The following is a 13,877-nucleotide window of genomic DNA, read 5'->3' on the forward strand; positions in this document are numbered from 1 at the left end:
TCCATATACCGAATATTTGATACCACAACTATGATTCTATGACATAAAATGACGGTGTGTGGCAGTTCCAACACAAGGATTGTTGCGCCGAATAATTATTCGGTTTATTTTTAAGTTTTAAAGACAGGGATTTTTAGCTTATCTGGAATTTACATTCCAGATAAGGTATTGTCATCGCGCACCGTCCGTACGTCTGTTCGTCCATCTCGTTGTTCGACTTCTCCAGCCAAACTTCTGGGCCAATCCGGCTGAAATTTGGCAGTAACTGGTAACAGGAATTGCAAACCTCGTTCGTCACGTGACTAAGTCGGTCAAAATGGCCAACATAGTAAATTTCTTCAAAAATCTTCTTCTCTGGTCCCACCAATCAGAATGCTACTAAATTTGGGTTACAACATTAGGCCAGAGTAGGGATGTTAATTAAATTGTGGACGTCATGCCGATTACATGACCGGAAGTGGATCAAAACGGCAAACTTCGTAAATGTTAGGGAAAATCACATACATTCCTTCAAAAACCTTCCTCTCCAGACACACCAGTCAGAATGCTACCAAATTTGGGTTACAACATTAGGCCAGGGCCCAGATAAGCTATGGGTCCTGTGGTCATATTTTTGTATGCAGGGTCAGAATGATATTGTGGCCATGGTTGATGGTTGTCCTCATCATTCAATTTATTCCTTCCTACTACATGATAATAATGAATGCATTCACCATGTTTACATGTGCATCCATTCTGAATGTTGATTTTTATTTTTTCTATATTTCAGATTCAAGTCATGGAGGATAGCCCACCATCAAAGTGAAAACGTAATGTCAGATGAGCGTCAACCTCAAAAATGAAACCAAGATGTGCAATACATGTTCAGGGATCACAACGTGGACCACTTCTCTTCTTCATCAGCATGAGATAAGGTGACAAGAGAGTGGCCACACCAAAGAGAAGTGCAATACCTAAAGACTGTGCCAACCAGCTGGTTCCATACAGAGAATGCAACAGGTGTGTGATCTCATCCACAAAACATATACAGTACAGATAATGATGGATATCAACGTGAATGTTATCAGAGATTCACCATGAATCTTAACTGCATGGAGGTTCATCCAGAATGTGCATCAAGAACAAGTAAGTGATCTTCAACTGAGAGAGATAACACTATCTTCAAGCCAGATTGTATATTCTGTAACTCTGAAGAGCACAAGAAAATCAAGAGGAAGGGAAGCTGATCAACTGAGGGAACCAGTTTGAGTTTGATGGATGGATACATTGTATACAGATCTGACATTGATGTAAACCATGCTGTCAAGTGTGCATATGAACTAGGTTCAGCAGACATCATTAAGGATGCTGCCGCTTACCTACATCAGTTGATCAACCAAAGTTATCGCAACTGATGTACTGAGGGCAGAGCCAGCAGGAAGAGAGGCAAAGGAAGCTTTCATCATTGACAGACTGGACAAGAACGGAAACTTCTTTGAACCAGTAAAGCGGATGAACATGAGCACCCTTGATGACATGAACAAGAAGATGAAAGTAACAACGGCAAAAAAGTGATCCAATATAATAAGCAACAAGGCAATATTGCCTTCCAATTATTTGTGAAGTCCCAAAGCCAAGGCTTGCAGTTGGACATGAAGGAACTGATGACATACCCATTGACCCCTGTTCCCTCTAGCATTGGGACAGCTGATGGATTTCTGGTAAAGACAGACAAATCAGAATGTTTCCCATATCTGATCAAAGAGTGTGAAGATGCTCCAGTACCATCAGTGGAGTTATACACTTGTGGTCCATGATGGGAATGCTTACTTCCACGACATGAAAGAAATAGCAGCGAATTTCAGTCTGATTTGCCGCAAGATTTTTGACATGATATCGAAGACAACAGATGCGGTGTTCAGCAAGGATAAGTATACTGCCAATTTCATCAAATCAATGAAACATGAACGATTAGGCCACAGTGAGAAACTCATCATCAAGGGTGAAAGCAAAAGCACAAAGGAGTCCCCGACTGGAAGCTGTTCTTGACAAACGATGAGAAAAAGACGCAATTCATCAATCTCCTCTGTAAAGTATGGAGCCATCAGTCGTATACCAGCAAGCTTGTCGTCTGATCTGTGAAGTGGCAGCATATCAGTTGACATCTGAAGATGGGATGACCACGAAGATGGAAATTGAAACTCTGCATTCAATCCAAGAGGAAACAGACTCCAGAGTCGGTCTATACTGCATGTATGAGAAAAGACAATGGACACAAGTACAGCTGGATAAAAAGCCTAGACAGAGATGTGATCTTCATCCTACTGCACTGTGCCCTCACCTTGTAAAATGCTGTCATTCTCTTCGATACTGGCACGGGAAATAGGCAGAGACTGATCAACATCACTGAGCTCGCAAAGGGATACACACAGCATCACTGCACAGCACTCATGTGTCGCCACACGCACACTGGATGTGACACAACCAGCGCCTTCAAGGGACTCGGGAAGATCAAGCCAATGAAAACTCTTCAAAAAAACTCCAAAGTTTGTAGCTGTACTGTCCAGTTGGGAGAAATGTGGAGGAAGACCAAATTGACAAATTGGAGGTGTTACTTGTGCCATCTATTGTCGCATTCGAGTGCATATGGTCAATGAACTGTGACATGGCCGCATAAAGGAGCTATGTGCCAAGGACGACCAACTCGACCCTTAAAAAAAATGTGGAACTGGGAACACTACCACCACGTATAAGAAGCTTAGAGCAGCAAACAAGGCGGGTGAACTATCAGATTGGAATCTGGAAGAGGGCCCATATTGCTAAACAGGATATTCCACATGTAACGGTTGGCCATGGATGGGAGTTGAGGGATGGCAAGATGGAGCCACTATGGTAAGAAGGAAGTACTGCTCTCCCCTCTGGGCTGGTGCTCCTGCCTCCCACCTTTCTCGGCTTCACGCTGTCGAAACCAGGGCATTTAAGATCATCGGCATCTCCCGCAATGAAGCTGAGTCTTTGGGCCTCTCACTCAATCACCGCAGGTTGGTCGGTGGTCTTTCTGTCTTCTACCGACTCCTCTCCAGCCTTGCCCCCCCTGCTCTCTCTGCGATTTGTCCCCACCACATTTCCACGGGGCGCTCAAGGTCCGCCAACAACCCCCTTCTGGTAAAACTACCAAAATCACGAATCACTGCTCATCTTCACTCTTTCATTCCTCTTTTTTCCCGCCTTTGGAATAAACTTCCTCACTCTATTCTTTCCCATTCTTCCCTCCAGGCTTTCAAAACAGCTGTTCACCACCACCTCTTATCTTCCCCCATCCAAATCCTCGATCTTTTCTACCCCCGATAATCCACCCAAGCCCACTTCCTTCATTTCTCCTACTTTCCTTCCTGAAAGTCCCTGAAATGTCCATCTTCTCTTCGCCATGTTCCCGTCCCATCCCCATCCCTCTCCCTTCTACAGTTCACCTAATGTGTCTGTTCCCCACTGTTTTGTCCCTTCCACTCCCGCCCCTCTTGTCTCATGCCTCCTTGCTGTGAGTTGTGTGTTAGCTCTCATACGAGCCTCGACCAAGGTATACAAAAAAAAAAAAAAAAAAAAAAAAAAAAAAAAGGAAATGTTCTGCCACAACAGCTCATCAATATCATCGATAAACCACTCGACTCTGATGATGTGGACTCAGATAACTCAGATGCAGAACTGCCAGATATCCCATATCAGTTATGTGGAGACAGCACTGACAATGATCAAGATTGACAATGTTCACCAGTGAATGAACTCTGGACCGATTCATTATATTGAATGCATTACCCATTATATCTTGCTTGGTGATAGTTTGTTCATGTGCATACATTCTGTCAGGCTAGTTTCACCCTTCATCATATTTGTAATGTTTATGACCAACTGTGACATCAGAGAAGCAAAAAATATAGAATTGGTGCATGAGTTGTTGATGTATTGAATCCCATGAATGTATGCTCGATGTTTTGCTTTCTTCTATGAACGAGTGCCATTTTTGAACCTGCCACACCTTTGTCAGTTTATGTCATCGAATCATAGTTGTGGTATCAAATGTTAAGTATATGGACAGTTTATCATAAAAAAATGACATGGATGAATAAAGTCTCACATATGCACTTTAAACAAAAGTAAATGTAGAAATTTGATCATTTATGTGACATGCCAGATATGTCCATGCGGTGCGGGCATATGTAATCCAATAACTCACATTAAATATTTCTGAAACATGACAGTATTGATTTCACAAAAAAAGCAGAAGCTAAGCTTTCATTTAGTATCTCATTTGTATGTATTACTGCTATAATGACCGCATAAATTACCAAAGTATGAAACATGGAAATGGATGGAGTGTGATGCGAATGGTCATATTTTGAGGGTACCTCCAAATATTGAGCCAAAATGACAAGTTCATCTCAACTTATGCAATGTCACCACTTGATTTCATGTTCATGATACTCTCGGTCTAGAACATCAGAAAAGTATAGTGTCAGAGGTTTGTGGGGGGTGGGGGGTACACAGGCAGCTATCGCAGCCCATGGCCTATGTGCAAAAGGGTCTAAACTCGAAAGGGTCTTTGGGGTCTTAAAAGTTTTAGGGTTCTCAAGGGCCTTAAGGAGTCCTTCAGTTATGAATAAAAAAGTTCATTAAGAAATACTGTTCTGCAAAATTTGTAATTCCTCTAAATGTGGCACCATTGGTAGGTGCCAACAAGCCAATTAGATTTTGGTTCAGGTCCAAATCCAGATCAGGCCCATCAGTGGGATATAAAATGTACACTGTTCAGCCTGGTGGGGGTATGTGCTCTACCGAGTGCCATTCAAGTTGTTGTTGTTGTTGTTGTTGTTGTTGTTGTTGTTGTTGTCTATTCCGAACAATTATATTTCAGATTCTACCATTAACAGCATCCCATTGTGGGAGGTGGACTGCCAAATCCCCAACCACGGTGTTGTATTTTGTAGAGTTGGTTTGGGCAGGATTAGGAATTTGGTCAGGACTTTCCTATTCCTTGCTGATAGACACAATGGGATGTAATGTTCACCACATATTGAAAGCAGGTGCATCCCCACTTTAACAGCCCATCCAAGTGTCAGCACATCATTGATTTAACACAAGTTCTGAAGGAATTAAATGGCTATGGGACTGACACACAATTCCATTGTTCTGCCTGCAAAGCACCAGTCTGACAATTTCTAGTCTGGTCAAGAATGGTACCCAAGATACACAGCTCAAAAACAAGCACATTATGATGCCGTGCCACAATGTCAGACACAAATCTATGATGCTTATGATATTAATTTATTTTTCATTAGTTATGACTGCTGAGGGTGCTTCAAGCTGTGATCCTTCTTTGACATACTCATGACGTTCTTATTTTTTGGGTGATAATGCGGGCATCGGGGGGAGGGAGGGGTTCCACTCCAAACATATCTGAACAAAGCAACCTAGTTAGGATGCTTCTAAGCATGCCCTGAAACCATTGATATTATTTAAAGTAAATGTAATGCACACACATGGAGACATGCGTGTACGCACAAACCAAGAAACAAAATGACAAGTGAATGTTGCTTCAATTATGAGTGAATGTTGCTTCAATTATGAGTGAATGTTGCTTCAAGCTCACCTTGGCCATGGAGTGAGGAGATGCTCTTTTTTCCAGCAGGAGTAAAGCCAAATCTTCGTGATCGTAGTGAGTGGCAATGTGCATTGGCGTCAGGTTATTCTGTGGTGGAAAAATAAAGAACAGGTATTAAGAGGGACTATTTTTTCTGCTGATTCACTTGAAAACAATGAAGCAAATCCAAAATGAGCAAAATAAGTTTGAAAACCTGAAACGATTGTTTCATTGTAAAATATATCTATTCTATAAAGATACTGTGAACTCTTGCAAATGAGAATACCTGCCAATTTAAATCAAAAAAAATTGAGTGGGTTGCTGATGAGATCACTCTCATCGAAAGTAACCAAAGAGTTGGTGTCAAAGCCACCCAATGCTCACCGGTTTATACATTTATCGTTTTTAAAAGACTAGTCTAATAATATTTTTTATAAAGCATTGCAGTGAAGTCTGATACAAATAATTTTAAAGCTATATATATATATATATATATATATATATATATATATATATATATATATATAAATATATATATATATATATATATATATATATATATATATATATATATATATATATATATATATATATATATATATATATATATATATATATATATATATATATATATATATATATATATATATATATATATATATATATATATATATATATATATATATATATATATATATATATATATATATATATATATATATATATATATATATATAAAGCCTGGTGTTGGCGCAGTGGTAAGGGCAGTGGCTTGGGACCCAAGAGGTCCTGAGTTCAAGCCCCGTTGGGACACTGAATTAATATATATATGTATGTATATGTATATATATATATATATATATATATATATATGTATATATATAATGTGTGTATATATATAATGTGTGTATATATATATATATATATATATATATATATATATATATATATATATATATATATATATATATATATATATATATATATATATATAAACCAAGTCGAAAACACCACGGGGTTGACTCAGCCTGCCATCCTTCCGAGGTCGGCGAAATGAGCACCAGTTGTACTGGGCCCGGTGTATGCCCCGGTTAGAATAGGTGTACCATATCCCTGTGTGTCGTAAGAGGCGACCAGGGTTGCGTCAGGAAGGGCATCCGGCATAAAAACCTATGCCAAATCATTATGCGGACAACAAAACGAATTTCCATACCGGATCGGTCGAGGCCCGGGTTACCAACGACCGCCACCGGAACCGGTGGTCAGCAGGGTACCAGTGGAAATTGTGCTACTGCTGGGCGAAGGAGGAGAAGGAGACGGGGATGGCGAGTCCGGAGGCAGTGGGAGAGGGGGAAGGGTAGAAGTGTGGAGGTGAGAGTTGGAACTCTGAATGTTGGGACGATGACTGGCAAAGGGCGAGAGTTGGCTGATATGATGGAGAGAAGAAAGGTGGACATACTGTGTGTACAAGAGACCAAGTGGATGGGGAGTAAGGCGAGGAGCATTGGAGGTGGTTTCAAACTGTTCTACCAGGGTGTGGATGGGAGGAGAAATGGTGTCGGGATAATCCTGAAGGAAGATCATGTCAAGAGGGTATTGGAGGTGAGGAGGGTGTCTGACCGAGTGATGAGTGTGAAGTTGGAAATTGAAGGGGTGATGATGAATGTCATCAGTGCATATGCCCCACATATGGGGTGTGAGATGGAATATAAAGAAGATTTCTGGAGTGAGTTAGATGAAGTGGTGGAGAGTGTATCCAAGGATGAAAGAGTGGTGATTGGAGCAGATTTCAATGGACATGTTGGGGAAGGGAATAAAGAGGATGAGGAGGTGATGGGGAGGTACGGTCTCAACAAGAGAAATGTGGAAGGGCAAATGGTGGTAGAGTTTGCAAAAAGAATGGAAATGGCAGTGGTAAATATGTATTTCAAGAAGAAGGAGGAACACAGGGTGACATACAAGAGTGGAGGAAAGTGCACACAGGTGGATTACATCTTAAGTAGGAGATGCAACCTGAAAGAGATTAGTGACTGTAAGGTTGTGGCAGGGGAGAGTGTAGCTCGACAGCATCGATTGGTGGTCTGTAGGATGACTTTAGAGGTGAGGTTGAGGAAGAGAGTGAGGGCTGAACCAAGGACCAGATGGTGGAAGCTGAAGGAGGAAGACTGTTGCGTGAAATTTAGGGAGGAGGTGAGACAGGCATTGGATGGTGGTAAAGATGGGTGGGATGATTTGGCAACGACAGCAGAAGTTGTGAGGGAGATAGCTAGGAAGGTACTTGGTGTGACATCTGGACAGAGGAAGGAAGATAAGGAGACTTGGTGGTGGAATGAGGAAGTACAGGAAAGTATAAGGAAGAAGGGGTTGGCGAAAAAGAAGTGGGATAGTCAGAGAGATGAAGAAAGTCGGCAGGAGTACAAGGAGTGGCGTCGAAAAGCAAAAAGAGAGGTGGCTAAGGCCAAGGAAAAGGCATATGACGAGCTGTATGAGAAGTTGGATACAAACGAAGGGGAAAAGGATTTATACCGATTGGCAAGACAGAGGGACCGAGCTGGGAAGGATGTGCTGCAGGTTAGGGTGATAAAGGACGCAAATGGGAATGTGCTGACGAGCGAGGAGAGTGTGTTGAGAAGGTGGATGGAGTACTTTGAGGAGCTGATGAATGAAGAAAATGAGAGAGAGAGAAGGTTGGAAGAGGTGGAGATAGTGAATCTGGAAGTGGGGTGGATCAGTAAGGATGAAGTGAGGACTGCTATGAAGAAGATGAAAAGTGGAAAGGCAGTTGGCCCAGATGGTATACCAGTGGAGGCATGGAAGTGCTTAGGAGAGATGGCAGTGGGGTTGTTAACCAGATTGTTTAATAAAGTCTTGGAAAGTGAGAGGATGCCGGAGGAGTGGAGATTAAGTGTGCTGGTTCCGATTTTCAAGAATAAGGGTGATGTGCAGAGCTGTGGAAATTACAGAGGGATAAAGTTGTTAAGCCACACCATGAAGTTGTGGGAAAGAGTAGTGGAAGCTTGGTTGAGAGGAGAGGTGATGATCTGTGAGCAGCAATATGGGTTTATGCCAGGAAAGAGCACCACTGATGCGATGTTTGCTTTGAGAATGTTGATGGAGAAGTATAGGGAAGGCCAGAAAGAGTTACATTGTGTGTTTGTGGATTTAGAGAAAGCTTATGATAGGGTGCCAAGAGAGGAGTTGTGGTATTGTATGAGGAAGTCGGGAGTGTTGGAGAAGTATGTGAGGATCGTGCAGGATATGTATGAGGACAGTGTGACAGCGGTGAGGTGTGCGGTAGGAATGACGGACCGGTTTAAGGTTAAAGTGGGATTGCACCAAGGATCGACTCTGAGCCCTTTCCTGTTTGCAATGGTGATGGACAGGTTGACGGACGAGATCAGACTGGAGTCTCCATGGACCATGATGTTCGCGGATGACATCATGATCTGTAGGGAGAGTAGGGAGCAGGCTGAATCGAGCCTTGAGAGGTGGAGGTACGCACTGGAGAGAAGGGGAATGTTAGTCAGTAGGAGTAAGACAGAGTACATGTGCGTAAATGAGAGGGAGGGTGGTGGTATGGTGCAGTTGCAAGGAGTTGAGGTGGGGAAGGTGGATTGGTTTAAATACTTGGGATCAACTGTCCAAAGTAACGGAGAGTGTGGGAGAGAAGTGAAAAAGAGAGTGCAGGCAGGATGGAGTGGGTGAAGAAGAGTTGCAGGAGTGATTTGTGACAGAAGGGTAGCTGCAAGAGTGAAGGGGAAAGTATACAAGACGGTAGTGAGACCAGCTATGTTGTATGGTTTGGAGGCGGTGGCGCTAACAAAAAGACAGGAAGCAGAGCTGGAGGTGGCAGAGTTAAAGATGCTGCGATTCTCGTTGGGAGTGACGAGGATGGATAGGATAAGAAATGAGTGTATTAGAGGGACAGCGCAGGTAGGACGGTTTGGAAACAAAGTGAGAGAGGCGAGATTGAGATGGTTTGGACATGTGCACAGGAGGGAAACGGAGTATATCGGGAGAAGGATGTTGAAGATGGAACTGCCAGGCAGGAGGAGAAGAGGAAGGCCAAAGAAGAGGTTCATGGATGCGGTGAGGGCGGACATGCGGGTGGTTGGAGTGTCAATGGAAGATGTGGAGGATAGAGCGAAATGGAGACAGTTGATCCGCTGTGGCGACCCCTAACGGGAGCAAGCCGAAAGAGGAAGAAGAAGATATATATATATATATATATATATATATATATATATATATATATATATATATATATATATATATATATATATATATATATATATATTTGTATATTGTAATCAGTAAAAAATAGCGTGGTAGATAAAAATATTAGAAAGGAAATAACTTGCACCAAAAACTTTAACATTTTCACGCTCACGCTGACGCTAACGCTCACGCCGGGGGTATCGCGATAGCTCTCTGTTCTTCGAACAGGTGAGCTAAAAATTCAATTCCATGAGACACAGGTTAAAGAAAGTCAAGTTGGAGATATCACTTCCAAAGTATAATAAACAGCTATTTTTACCCACATGACTTCAATTATTCAACTTTTAAAGTCCTGTTGGACCCCGATATTCACAGGGAATATGTTCCTGGAAAATGCCAGGAAAGTCAAATATCAGAGCATTGTTTCAATGTGGAAAAGAGAGGGAGAGGTTCTCGGCGGTTCGTGATTCACAAGGAAAAATCAAAAATGACAATAAAAACAATGAATCAGGCCAGGTATGGGAGCATATGCCAGAACAGCGCGTCGCTGCGTCCACTTTCCACTGGTGGCTGCTTCCACTCCAGGGGTCTCTGTCTGGCCATCCCCCAGGCAGATGCCAGGCCCATCCCGATCTCCTTGAGATGCCGATCAACCAACTGTAACCACGAAGCACGTGGTCGGCCCATTGGCCTGCTCCACTCACGAGACTCCCTCGCTGAGAGAATCTGATGAGCAGGATCAACGTCAGGAAAACGAGCCACATGTCCATACAGCCGCAACTGACGCTCACGGACTATGCAGGTAACAAATCTCATCTAAGTATCTCTCAGCAACCGCTCGTTGGACACAAAATCTGACCAGCGATAGCCAAGGATTCTCCGAAGAGAGCTGGTACCATAGGAATTAAGTCACCGTCTCAGATCCCAGGTCAGAGTCCAAGTTTCACGTCCGTAGAGCAAGACGGGAAGCACCAAGGACCTCAAGACTCGGACTTCGTCCTCCCGCACAGGAACCAGCAGCGCCACACCCCATGACCCAGTGAATCGATGACTCCCCAGGCCCGACCCAGACGTCTATTGACCTCTGACTCACAGCCAGCAGAGAAATGAATTTCACTGCCAAGGTAAGTGAATCTTTCCACGACCTCAACATCCTCACCACAAACAGACACAGACAGGACAGCAGCATCCAATATGTCATTGAAAGCCTGGATCTTCGTTTTGATACAGGAAACCCGGAATCCCAGCGGTTCTGATGCCTCATTCCACACTTCGATGGCCCCCAAAAGGATATCTCGAATCTCAGTAAAGATGATTGCATCATCTGCGAAATTAAGGTCCGAGATCTTGACATTCCAAACCGATGCACCACAGCTTGATCTCTCTGACATCCTCCCGAGAATCAAGTCCATACAAGTGCTGAAAAGTGTGGGGGCCAGTAGACACCCCTGATGAACTCCAGTAACAACTGGAAATAAGTCAGAGATGGTACCACCACTTCTCACAGCACTCTCAGTACCAGAGTAGAGTTCAGACATCAGATCGATCAGTTTTGGTGGCACCCCACGAAGACCAAGAATCCTCCAGAGGGCATCCCGATTCAATAAATTGAATGCTTTACAGAGATCAACATAGGCTGCAAGCAGCCCCTGCCAAAACTCTCGTCTGCGTTCGGTGAGGACCTGAATGGCAAGGATACAGTCAATCGTTGAACTCTTTGGTGTAAAGCCTGAATGCTCTGGACGCAGGTGCTCAAGCAGATGGTGGCGAACCCTATCAATAATTATCCGAGCAAAGTCCTCGCCCGGCACTGAGAGCAGCGTCACCCCTCGGTAGTTGTTGCAGTCTTGGCGATCAGCCTTCCCTTTCCAGAGAGGGACAACAAGGCCCCTCTTCCAATCAGTTGGGATGATGCCTGTGTTCCAGGCAGAGCACAAAACTGCATGCAACGACACGAGTGCAGCATTTCCACCAGCCTTGAGAAGTTCAGTATGGATGCCACAGATCCCTGGAGCTTTACCCCATTTCAACCGGTTCAACGCAGCCCGTGTTTCCACAAGCAAAGGTGGACCACAGTTGATTGGAAGGTCAGCAACAGGGGTTGTGACACCCTTGACGTCCAACTCGACACCTGGTGGATCAGCCTGGTACAACCGCTCAAATAACCGGCCCAGCTGGCCTTCACTTCAGACTCCTCTGTCAAGAGCTGACCACCCTCTGCTCTAACTGCAGTGCTACAAGGGATGGGCTTGGATGAACGCAATGCGCGAATTCCCCTGTAAGCGGGACGGGAATCAACTGTCCACAGGTGATGCTCTACCCCCTCACAGATTCCTCGCACATAGGCCTCCTTGTCCACCCTTAGTGCACGTACAGTTTTACGCCTCAGCTCCCTGAACAGCTCAGCTCCGCCATTCAGCCTGGCCCTGCGACTCTGATGAATGGTATCCAGTGTCTCTTGAGAGACAAAATTCTTTTTTGCCCTGCGGTGAGTTCCAAGATATCCACCGGCAACATCAAGGATGGTGGTCTTGAAGGCACTCAACTCTTCAGGACCCCACAAAGCACCCAAATGTCCACTCAGCCTGTTCGCAAACTCCTCAGCTACCTTCTCATCCTTGAACTTGCCAACATCCAGCCGAGGCTGGGATGGTACCATTCTCCCGGATTTAAGGTGCAGCTTTCGAGTTGCTACAAGCCGGTAGTCAGTATTGAGGAACTAAGCACTCCGGTAGACCCTGCAGTTCTGGATCATCCTCCAGCGACCATCAACGAGGACATGGTCAATCTCCTTTGCCACACTGCCAGCGTTGGAATACCAAGTCCAGCGATGAGCTTGTGGGTGCTGAAACCATGAACCAGCCACCCTAAGTCCATGACTTCTTGCAATGTCAAGGAACTTAGTGCTATTCTGGTTCATAGTTCCTGACCCATGGGGACCAACATGTCTAATAACCTTCCCTACCAGTTCCAGCCGATGCATTGAAATCCCCCAAGACCAGAAGTGTATCTCTTCTGGGGCACTGATCAACCACAGACTCGAGCGTGGCGTAGAATGCATCCTTCATGGTGAGATCACTCGCCTGAGTCGGAGCATAAACAGAGACCAGGGAAATGACACCGAAGGAGTGACGAATCCTTAGTCTCATAATACGCTCGTTGACCGGTGTTACCTCTATTATCATTTGAGTCAGCTTATTGGACACAGCTACAGCAACTCCTTGAGTATGGTTACCATCAGAGCAACCAGACCAATAGTAGGTGTAACCACCCACCATGATCTCGCCGCAATCCGGTCTCCGAACCTCAAGGCCCTGTCACACCTTGACGTTTTAGCCAGCATATGGCAAGGTATTAAAATGTATGTAAAACGCTGGCGTACGCTGAACTATTGATGTGTTTTTTAAGATTTGGGCGTATAATAACGTGTTGGACATATGTGTAACATCCTAATAACGTACACAGAACGTTTCAATCACATATAGATAACTTATACCAACGAATGCTGAGCGTGTTGTCGGCGTTCACAACCTATGCCCAATGATAGTGTAACTTATGCATAGCACGCGGAAGCGTATCACCTACGATCACATGGCGTAGGCTATTAATAGGCTGTGGCTCGACGATTGAAATCATAATCGCACCAGACATCGAAGTGTGAAGCCGCTGTCACATCTTGACGTTTTAGCCAGCATATGCCGACGTATGAAAAATTTGCCGGACCAAGCTGGCACACGTCGAATATGTTATGGGTAAGTTTTGTATACGTTAATAGCACGCTGGCATACGTCGTAGTATGCTCGCATACGTCGAGAACTTTTCAGCATGTTGAAAATTTCTCGACGTACTCGGTGTATGTCACACGTTCCGCATACGCTGGCCATACGTTGTAGGCAAGTTATGCGATCGTTGACACACGTCGACACACGTTACTTGTAAGGTATTCATAAATCGAAACATGTTGAGGTAATGGTTAGCGTCAGTGTTCCAGACTCCCTGGTTTTTTTTTTTTTTTTTTTCTTCGGTATGACGGTGATGTTGACAC

At 44.1% G+C, this 13,877-nt stretch overlaps 1 protein-coding gene across 1 annotated transcript in view; it reads right to left on the minus strand.

The window, feature by feature from the left end:
* The window catches only part of LOC147027264 (ankyrin-3-like), a 493,469-nt gene that overhangs the window by 309,429 nt on the left and 170,163 nt on the right, over positions 1-13,877 (minus strand). The window contains exon 17 of the mRNA XM_085883609.1: positions 5,624-5,722. Within this exon, the coding sequence (XP_085739735.1) occupies positions 5,624-5,722 (99 nt within the window). The remainder of the gene's footprint in view (positions 1-5,623; positions 5,723-13,877) is intronic.

Source organism: Eptatretus burgeri, chromosome 5 (assembly GCF_056783735.1).
Source record: "Eptatretus burgeri isolate ZD-2024b chromosome 5, Ebu_testis_v1, whole genome shotgun sequence".
Taxonomy (NCBI): Eukaryota; Metazoa; Chordata; class Myxini; order Myxiniformes; family Myxinidae; genus Eptatretus; species Eptatretus burgeri.